At 32.7% G+C, this 11,668-nt stretch overlaps 1 protein-coding gene across 1 annotated transcript; it reads right to left on the reverse strand.

Annotated features, from left to right (window-relative positions):
• Positions 1 to 1,601: 1,601 nt before the first annotated feature.
• LOC122593682 (65-kDa microtubule-associated protein 1-like) lies at positions 1,602 to 9,881 on the reverse strand. Its single transcript, XM_043766123.1, has 10 exons — positions 9,739 to 9,881; positions 5,399 to 5,491; positions 5,016 to 5,219; positions 4,655 to 4,903; positions 4,367 to 4,582; positions 4,128 to 4,283; positions 3,734 to 4,045; positions 2,403 to 2,490; positions 2,145 to 2,293; positions 1,602 to 2,061 (listed from the first exon to the last, which is right to left on the reverse strand). Exons 2-10 carry the CDS (start codon positions 5,468 to 5,470, stop codon positions 1,795 to 1,797), a joined length of 1,713 nt encoding a protein of 570 aa, XP_043622058.1. The 5' UTR covers positions 5,471 to 5,491; positions 9,739 to 9,881; the 3' UTR covers positions 1,602 to 1,794.
• Between the last annotated feature and the right edge of the window lie 1,787 nt (positions 9,882 to 11,668).

Here is an 11,668-nt window from a genome sequence, read left to right on the forward strand (position 1 = left end):
TGTGTTTCAATTTACGAAAAGCTTGTATTTGGTCCAAAGTATAATTCTGTAACGCAAATTACATATTACAATGAAATTTTAGCTATATGTAACATGTCGTACTCGTATATATAATAGAACACATAAAACACCATCCCTTTTTTTTTTAACAATAAATATGGATTCAATGAATACATATTTGTATAAGTAATCCCAATTTCGTCTTTTACGGGTTTTGGTCGAAAAACCGACTGAAGTCGGTGTATGAAAGAGCTTGAGATGTAAACGAGATATACTGTTTCCGGGTTCGACTAAATGTAAATAAAGATTTCCAGCATGAGGATCGAACCTTTAACCTCTGTCTTCAAAGACAATGACTCCAACCATCTGATTCAACCCACTTGGTTTTAATGAATACTTAGGGACCGTTTGGTTCGCAGAATGTTTTTAATGGAATTGGAATCTGACAAAGGAATTGGAATTTAAGATAATTGGAATCTGAAAGTTTTAAAGTATGTTATGTGTTTGGTTGACAGACTTCAATGGAATTCAGTTGATAGAGTTTAAATTCAATGACCATATTACCCTTTTTTAAAAATTTTATTTTTCATTTTAATAACAATTTTATTAATATCACACATCTTTTATACAATAAAACTTTTATATAAAATAAAATAATAGTAATAATAGATGTCACAACCCCACATCAATAATATTACTTTCTTTTCATCTTCCTAAAAAGTCACCACCATACCTGCAACTCTCGTTCCCTTTTTTTTTTTGCTCAAGCGATAATTCTTTTATTAAATCAAACAATATCTTATCTATCCCAAATCAAACAACCATAAACAACAAACAAACTATTGTTTAACCAAAGAAAAAGGATTGAGTTTGAAATGGGTGTCAGCCGGAAATATGAGTAACTACGACGACCGGAAATATAAGCGGCGACACTGAGATGGTAGCTGTGGTGGTGGTGGTGGTGGTGGTGGTGGATGGTGATGGTGGTTAACATCTAGCGGTTACTAAAATCATGGTAGGTTTTTTATTTTTGTGATTAGTTGTTAGAAGGTATTTTAGTAAAGATGAATGAATTCCTTTGAATCTATGAGCATTCCATCAACTTTTTGAAGGAATTGTAAATTCCACATTTTAAAGAATTTGATGGAATTTTTTAGATTCCAATTTCATTTTTTTCTCAACCAAATAAGTGAAGGAATGAAATCTAAATTCCAATTCCTATAAATTCCAAAGGATTCCAATAAATCAAACACTCCCTTATTTGTGTGACTATACCAAATGCCAAACAATTATGTATTATAGACTAGAATATATACATGTCATGTATGGATCTAAAGTATTTTGAGAATATCACTCTCCATATACATATACTAGTATTATACAAGGAAATTAGCTAATGCAGTTATGATTGGCGACAAAACTCAAATATAAATGATAGGACATGATTCTATAAAAGTGTTAAACCACTAGCTAAGTATGAAAAATACTCGTAAACAAAGATAAAACATTAGTGATATAATTCTAGTAATGATGATAGACAAGCAATTGTGTGAGACATACTAACCAATGTTGAACATATGATTAGTTTTGGCACGTGGCCGTTAAGATAAACTAGAACTGTTTGATTAAAAATAAGTGGTTAGATAAGTGTAGCTAATGGATACTGGTACAAACTAAGAAGGAACAAGCTAAACCGAGTTCACTAATTGTTCAAAGATAACACATCTCTCTATCAACCGGTTATATAATAACAGGAAGCCTCAAATATTTCACTTTTATTCAACTACTCACAGCCTAAGGAGTACTGGGAGCAGGCTCTGTGCCAGATACACGTGACGCAGCATCCTCTTTTGCAAAGTTTGACGGAGAAACAGACTTCATGCTGTCCCTCTTCCCTGACCTACTTCCATTTTGATTCAGAGATAACCGCCTGTTTGGAGTTCCATTCGCACGTGGGCCCACCACTTTCTTTGTATTACTAAGGGGTCGAGCAGGGCTTGATCTTGAACCAAATGCGGTTTCATGCTCTGTACTTGGCTGCTCAATTATTTTCTTCTGATCCTATCATACTCTAAATATCAGAACCTGTTCCATCTTTTAGATGGTGAAAACACAAGGAGTGAATAGTAATTTCACCAACTAACCTTTAACCTTCGTTTCTCTTCTTCCCTTTCTTGCCTGAGCATTGCATATTCATCTAGCATGGCAAGTAATGGAACCCCGTCATACACGAAAGTCAATTCATGGTCCTCTTCCCATGCCCGGGTCTTGGCAACCAAGGTGTCAACAAGAGCTGCATCATACACACACAACCAACATACATAAAATTGTATACCTTCATAAATATCAGCTGCCAACATTTCTGTCTACATTTAAGAATAGGATCATGCCATCATGGATACCTGGAATTTTGTTTACCAATATTCTGGCCTTTTCAGCTCGTTTCAAATTCAGGTGTGCACCTCTGCTTGCATTGTACCTGTTGTCATCCTGTCAAAGAGATAATATAACCAATAAGAGAATAAAATAATTTAATTAATTCAACAGGAAACTTAACATTGGTAACTTTAGAAAAATTACTATTTTTAAACAAAGATAACCAACCATAAACACACTATGCATTTAGTTTATAAAGATAATGACTTCATTGGTATTTGCAGAAATCAATAGCAGAATGCAAATTATTAGCAATTCCATATTGCTAGTACACCAGCAACATGACTTTATCAGTAACTAGACGGGCGCCCACGCAATGCGACAGCCGCGAATACATCATGGAAGAAACAAAGTTCAAATCTTTGTTCAAGCATTCTTGTTTTGTTTACAAATGATGTATTTTAGAGAGGTTAAAAGGGTATTTTTGATATATCAGATTATCAAGTTCTTAATCTTAAAATGAGAGAGGGGCAAAATGCATTATACGTAGTTCTATCAATAGCAGAATGCAAATTATTAGCAATTCCATATTGCTAGTACACCAGCAACATGACTTTATCAATAACTAGACGGGTACCCACGCAATGCGACAGCCGCGAATACGTCATGGAAGAAACAAAGTTCAAATCTTTGTTCAAGCATTCTTGTTTTGTTTACAATTGATGTATTTTAGAGAGGTTAAAAGGGTATTTTTGGTATATCAGATTATCAAGTTCTTAATCTTAAAATGAGAGGGGCAAAATGCATTATAAGTAGTTCTATAAGAAGCGCAGATGACAATTTCAATCCATCCATATGGAAATGAGTCACTTCAGATAGTTTTTAGTTAAAAAGAGTCGAACAAGTAAATTATAACAAAGTTTAGAGGAAAAAGGTTTAAAGGGTCAAAAAACACCTGCAATGCATTCATATACTTGCAACCTTCTAATCACTTGAATCAAATAAAGACAGGTTATTAATTTAGAATGTCAGCTATATCCATCCAAATACTACACATATTTACAAAGCGTCCACCAAGGGACATAAACCTACAACCTATAGGTTGATGGGTCATCAGATATCAACATGACCTAAAGCTCAAAGGCACCTAAAGACAGATTATTGTTATGATAATGTTGTAATTGCTATCTAACATAATAACTAGTTATAATAAACGAATAATGTATAAATGTTGGCAGTCTAACCCAACCCAGAATGTTTGACTCTTAAAAGTTACATGTTACCCAGATCCAAAATGACCTGCTACACAACCTGCTGATTGATAGAACCAAAAGGAAGGATGAAAGAAGAAACATACCCGATTGTAATCCTCAAGCCAACTCTCTTCTTCACAAGCTGACATCCACTTCTCAACCTTATCCAAGATATCTTTTCTACTGAGAGCCTCTTCTTTGGCTTTTACAATTTGATTATCCATGTCAGCAAGCAACTCAGAAGGTTCCACATTTCCAGAATCAATCAGAGCCAAAATTTTCTCCCTAGCAGCCTGTGTGTCAATCTCTACGTGTGCGCGTGCAAAAATTTCTTCAAGCTCGCCTTGCCTCTTAAATGCAATCTCTTTCATTCGGCTAGACTTAAGCCGATCAAGCCTTTCCACTTCCATCTCGGCCTTTCAAGCAAACAAAAAGCATATGAATAACTAAACAGAGTTTACAATAAGTTGTAGCTTCAGTTAATCAATATTCAGGCACCTGTTCAATCAAATCCAGAGCAAGTGCCCCTGGGACATTCACTTCATCCACTGACGCCGATATGTTACAAGTAACGTGATCAAAAAAACCCTGTTCTTCCTCAGATGTATCCATTAAATTCCAAAGATCAGTTAACTGGGTTGCTAATTCTTGAAGCTGTAAAAGAGAGGGAAACTAACATGTTAGATATCAAGAACTCTTGAAAGTTAAAAGCTATAAACAGCTGTAAAATTGTCTACCTTCTGCAATCTTTGCTTCTTATCTTCTTTTAAAGCTACAACAGTCTTTGCCAGCCTAGCTAGTGTGTCGTTGCTAATGCTTTTTGACTGTACACCAGTTGCATCGTTCAGACTCGGATGAACCTCTGTAACCGTACTATAAAAGTCAATCCCGAGGACAGCACAAAGATCATGCACGGTGCTCACTAACTCAAGAACCTTGTGCAGTCGATCACTCTGCCAGACCAAACAAAAGTTTGATTAATCTTTGTAATCATTCAATAGTTTAGAGAACGAGGTAAACTTTACTTTTTCTTTTTGAAGTTCTTGCAGCTGATCATGGAATTCATCCAACTTTTTTAAGGATAAATCAGACACATCAACAACTTGCTTTGTTGTGCAGTCATTGTTTCCTGCAATTTCTCCACATATTTTTTGTATCTGTGTCTGCACATCTGAGAACTCCTTTATCCTTTCATCTTTCTGCTTCCACAACAGTTCAAGTGTTGGTGCAATAGCAGCAAGTTGCTCCTTGATAGTGCCCGAAGTCTTCTCAGGCTGCATGTGAGCATACCAAACCATAAGAAACAATAAAAAGTTTCCGACTTTCTAAACACTTAAATACGTATTGAAAGTTTCATATGAAACGGAAAGGTGGCACACTACTCACAATTCCATCAAACGTTTTCTCCCCCAGTGATGCAAGAAGAGTAGAGAGTTCATGTTTAGCATCTGCCAATGCCTGAAGAAGATGTGATCGTGACTTTGCAGCCTGGTCAACTTTCCTCTTGTACACATCTAAACATTCTTGATCTATCTGAAGAAGCATCTTATCCCTTTCCTCATCGCTTTCACCAACTTCATCCCAAATTTTCTGAAACAATACACACAATACCACCTGCATATTAGTTCCAAAACCCGCAAAAAGATAACTCTGATGTGAAGCTATCGATCACTTCATTAGAACTATGATAGTTATAAAGTAAAAGGGAAGAGTGCGATAACATAAAACAATATAGCTGATAAATAGTATTTGAAGGAAATGCATATCACTTGCAACTGATGAAGTAAAGATCCGCAAGTTGTTTCTCCAAGCGGTGGATTTTGAATATCTACCTCTGCCATCTGGTATCACTGAATCCTAACCTGCATAATTTGTTTAAAGAAAGATTCATTATGAGAAATCAAATATGAATGTGCCCAATACGTAAATTGTTGACCTTAGAAACTAACAGGCAATACTTCAGAGCCGGATCGGACCCGAAAAACCGGCCTTCATCTTTTATTTTTTTTTAAATATGAAATTGTATGTGAATATATAAGTTAAATAGTCGTGAAATTTGAACAAATCTCAGCTCAAGTGGCAACTGGTTCGATTTTTAAATAATAAATACATGCTTTTTAATATGACTTGTTCATTATATCTATGTTTTTTCAATTAAGTATAAATCACCTAACATGTGTTGGATCAAATGGTTGGGGGTGTTATATTAAAGCTCAACGTCACAGGTTCCAAGCCTTGTTCCTTCATTATATTTTCAATTATATATATATATATATAATATATATAAATATTCAAACGCGGCCGGTTTTAAAAACCGGCTACATGTACACTTCCCGGTTCAACCGGCCGGTCTGGTTTTCATAACAATGACTACAGGGGTGATGTTTGGCTAAGCTTATTTGAGGAGCTAATTAACTTATTGCGTAATCAAAACATAATAACGCTATCTTGAACCATCACCATTTCTCCAGCTTCAAAAAGACAGAAAGAACATCTTTATGCAATATTCATCTTCCAAAAATTTTTAATTCCCAACCATATACTCCTAAAACAATACTCCAACAGCTTTATTATACTAATTAACTAGATTTTAGTTTACGATATTATCAATATTAGATCTTCAAACATTAAATTCATAAAAGCTTATAACTTTGAAGATATACAGTTTTAGGTGTTATACTTTGCAAGTTGTAGTTTAATAATCACAGGTTCGTCATTTTCATTATTAGCCGAGACATATTGATGGAATTGTTTGTCGTAGTCATTCCACAAGGCACATGCTACAATAATATCTCCATTATAGAGATTTTTGAAACCAGATGTACTCATAATGTAATATTATTATGAAAGATAATTGAGAATTAAAATATAAACATACTTATGATCATGTACTTGACATTCAAGTATATGTATTTGATCATGATACAGACCCATAACACGAATAAATTTATTTTCAATCACATGTCTTATGATAACTAGATAACAATTAGGATTGTTTTTATTATCTCTGATAACAATTAGGACTCTTGATTTGAGTGATAATTGTAACTTTAAAAAATTAAATATAAATACTTTTTGTAACTTCTTTTTAAAAAGAAATAAAAAAATCCTTTCAATTGGATGGCTAAAAAAAAAATAAATTAAATAATGAATAATCATGGTTAAAAATTGTAATTTTTTGATGGAAAACAAAAAAGCGTAAATTAATGAGACTTTTTCTACAAATTAATATAAATACTAATATAATAATATATTTGGATAATGATTATTAGAACTTTTAATTTATAGTTAATCTAAATGATGAACTAAGCGAAAGTCAATTTGATGAAATTGAGCGATTTGATTGGTTAATAAGTCATTAGTTCAACTGTCTTATAGTATATATTAAGATACTTGTATAACAACATATTAACTAAGCTATACCTATATTGTTATATAAGACAACTATTAGTATATAACTTTTTATGATATTAAAATAGACTTATTTTCATTAAGGCAATTAATATCTATATATATGCACTATAGCTATTAATTCGTGTCGCCATTGTCTTCGATTCAAACCCTTGTTTCGATATAGAAGAACATGACGATTATGTCAAGGGCTATTAACTATCATTGTTAAGTTAATATATCAACTTCAAAAGCTTTGTTATATGTTATGTTGTAACTTTGTATAATAGGTTGTGATCGCATTTTAGTTTACTTGCAATAATTATTTTAATAGTGTAATGAATTGTACTTCAACTAATCTTCCAGGTATATCTAATTTTGTACATTATGTATATTTTATAATTTTATACTATTAGTTATCTATATAATTTAATAAACTAATGACACAATAAAAAGAGCTAATAATGAATGTAAAATTGAATAAAATTGATAAAGTGGTTTTCGAGAAGTCAATAGTGAATTAGTGATAGTCCAAAAATATGGAGGACATTCAACTTCCTCCAAATATTTCTCCATATTTAGAGATATGGTTAAAGCAAATTATTGTATCCAAAACTCCAAATTTGGTGTAAAAGTGGGTTTTGGAGGCAAAACTTCATATTTGAAAATATGGTTAGAGCAAATTTTCATCACCAAAATTCCAAATTTGGAGTAGAAGTGAGTTTTGGAGGACATATTGGAGATAGAAAAAAAAAAAATATATATATATATATATATATAGAGAGAGAGAGAGACTTACTAGTAACTCCACTATTAGAAAAAACATGTTAGATAGGGAACATATAGTCGTTTTGTTCTTCCAATTAGTTATGCCCTCTTTCTTAATCCTTTAATTAAGAAAGTATCAAATTCTCATAGCCGATTATCACTATATCCTATGGTCCGGGCTCAAGACAGAATGGGTTTGAGATATTAAAGAGAAGAAAGAGGATGCCCAAAAAGACCCAATCAACTAGCATTGTTATTCCTAAGCTTAAGGTCCAATATGTACCCCAGGGGGCTCAAAATGAAAAAAAGAAAGCTAAAGCAGAACCCTCGGGTACATCACACTTTACTGATTCATCTTCTTCAGTCAGGCTCCCTAAAAGAGCTGCGTCAGCGCCTTCAGCTTAAGGCTCAATCTTCGTATCCTATATCCTCAAAGACACAAACTGGTTTCTCTGCCTCCACCGATCATAACTCATCCTTACGCCTACTATGTAGCTTAGTAACCAGATTGAGGAGTTATACAAGTCTAGTGTAGCCGATCCAGTGATGAACTTTTTTAATGATCCACATGGAAGATCTAAGGACGTATAGATAGACATGCATTAGTCTAGTTATGTTCAAGTGTTGCTATATCATTTGAATTACCGGACTACATTTAGTATTGGTTTTAGCTGGGGAGTCTGGGTCTGTCCAGTCACCCAGTTGGCTCATTTCTTGGATTTTGGGCTCTCTTAGTAACGTTGGGAACCCAAAGGGGCATCTTTTTGTAATAGTCGATTTAGCACTTCAGCTAACTCGCTTGATTTTCATGCTTTTTATATATTCTAATAGGGGTAAATCCCTTTCTCCCGAACCAAAAAAATAAATGCTATGGTCCAAAAATTGTTACATGTTGCCATCTTAAGGCTGTTCACATTTGATTGTGACCCTGTGTGTGTGTGTGTATATATATATTTTTCAATCACTTCTATTTCAATTTCAAAAAATCATTACTAGGCTTATCAAGTTTAATCACATAAAAAAAAGGTTTATGTGGTGCTTTACCAAGCGAGCCAGTTAGGGCTTTTTTGCAAATAAGCGTATGCCTTTTAAGATATACTAATCCCCTAAAAACAGTAAGTAGCATACGATTACCACATAAGTGCATATTCCCAACAACCACCACCACCAAATGTGGATACCAAAACTAATATGTACCTAAATGGCAGGCCTAAAAACAATAGAATGCTAATACATGGATTCCACTCATACTCTGCTAAATATATTAATCTCAGCACCAAATTTCTAGGCATGTTTGTAGTCTTACCAAATTAGTCACACTAATCGTTGTTCAAATTAAAAATAGATGCTAGTCCCAACAATCAGAAATCAGATCTAAAAGAAGTCATAGTTAATTACACTTATGTTCATATACATAGCACAAAAAGTATAAAAGAGCAAATTATTAGAAGGAAGTCTTTTAGTAGTACTTATAATGACTGATGGAACACAAAATACATAAATAAATATATATATATATATATATATATATTATATAAAATTTGAGCAAATCCATTTAACCAAAACTTACCGAGCTATTTTCATTAAAAGTCCTCCAAAAGTTAATATAAATAAATAAATAATCAAGATCTCAAATCTAGAAAAGACACACAGACGCACATTGAAATAATGTAAAACAATAAAACGCTAAGTAACATAGTAATACATAGATATAGGCATACTAATAATGATAATAATAATAATAAAGTAGTGGTAAAGATTGAAAATGCTGTTAATTGATGCATTGAGTTGGGATGAGATATAGATTGATACATAGATTTTAGAAACCTACAAGATTTAATACAATATTACAATGCAAGTGATTAACATTCATCATCATCATCAAAAAAAAAAGTACATTTTAAGTAATTAATTTGTGAGAATATTAGAACAAGATTATTAGCTTACTTACAGAGTGAATGTTTGCTGTTGCTGCTTAGGATAGGAAGAGGAGGAGGAGCAAAATTAGGGTTTGGAGGATGGATGGCCGGTCGGATCTGAAAGAAGTGAGAAAGTAGTAGTGTGTTGTCACTTGATACTGTTTTAGTTCCTGATGAAACACGGACACAGATAACATAAAAATAATAGACACAGCCAGCACACTCACAGAGACAGAAATTAGGTCCAAGTCAAAGTTACACGCACCATAATCGTCCAATAGTCCAAACGTTTCCTTAATTACGAGAACGAATGGATTTCCATGTTTTTATAAATAATTAATGCACAGCCTTAAGAGTTGCGTAAATCTAAACTAAAAACTAGATAAATCAACCTCCTCTAATTAAAAATCTTACACGTAGATTTCATTGAATTTTTTTAATCTTATCATTTAATTTTTTCAAATGTCATTATCATATAGTTACTTTGATTTTTTAAACACATGAATTAAATGATTTATCATTATCCAGATTTAACCATGCAATGTAATTTTAGTATATAAAAATAGTATCATATTTTCTTAATGGAGTTATCACATTTATCCATCATTTATTTGTATACTGTGTTGTATCATTTTCACAATGTGGTAGGTTAATCAAAAATAATGATACGAGTATCGATTATCATATTCTTAAAAGTAGGGACAATTTAGAATGATGACGGCTAGTATTAGCAATTCTTAAAGTTTAAAAAACCCTAGTCTTTTGTAAATGTTTGAACCCAGTCTTAACGCAAATAATATGGTACATTATAAGTATCCCTAATTTGTTACGAGTTACCCATAAAAGTAAGACAATTTTTATACTAGTGTCTAATTTAAGTAATGAGCAAACTAAGATTATATTATAGACAATTTTTATACTAGTGTCTAATTTAAGTAATGACCAAACCAAGATTATATTATAGACAATTTTTATACTAGTGTCTAATTTAAGTAATGACCAAACTAAGATTATATTATATCATGCTCATGTTGGAGTAGCGTGCATAAAAGTTGTTTATTATTTGCTTTGGTTTTGTTTTAGTATACAAGTTAATTTGCATGTCAATGCGATTTCAACTAGAGTGTAGTTAGCCTTCAGGCTATTTCTCGCAGAACATAACAGATTGAAGAGAGTTATCTACTTGATATAGCACTTTCTTTAAAAGTCAAACTTGTTTTTAATTGAATTTCAGTAAGGACATGGCTATAAATAAGCATACTTTAGTACTTTTGATCTTATAAAACAATATTCTGCTTAAGGAGTAATACTCATGGAGATGGTTATTGGTCATGTAGTCTATCGGATGTTGACAGCTTACATTAAACTATTTTGATTTAATTAAACAATCGAAATTATCTTATATGGTAGAGGTTATTCTCAGTATTATTATACTGTTATGCCATTTTACCTTCTTTTTTTTTTCATGTTGATCATGCTACTAATTAGGGTGGTTGCAAATGATCAGGTATCCTTTCTAATTCCGATTTGATTCTTTAGTTATTGGAAGCCTTCTAATGCCCCTTTAAACGGCATGGCGACAATCAGACGTGTCCAATCGCCTCCAATAAATCAGATCTTTGAACATTTTATGAAAAGTTATACAAATTGGCATACTATCTTTCGACATTGTCAAAATACTAGATTTGATAAACTTCTTTCAATTAAGTAGCTAGTTTGTAACCCCATTTAGTACTACTATATTGTCATTGTAGATTTATTTAGATGTTCTAAACAATATGCTATTATAGCGGAGATAGACTTTTTCTAGAAATATATTCAAAATTTTGGAAGGACATCAACCTTCAAGCAAGCTGCAAAACACTACGTCGACCAGAGAGGGAATGTGACAAAGAGTTTGCCAACGGAAGACATTTACTTTTCGTACTTTACTCCTAACAAAGAACTGACATTTACCTTGCA

Source organism: Erigeron canadensis, chromosome 3, assembly GCF_010389155.1.
Source record: "Erigeron canadensis isolate Cc75 chromosome 3, C_canadensis_v1, whole genome shotgun sequence".
NCBI lineage: Eukaryota > Viridiplantae > Streptophyta > Magnoliopsida > Asterales > Asteraceae > Erigeron > Erigeron canadensis.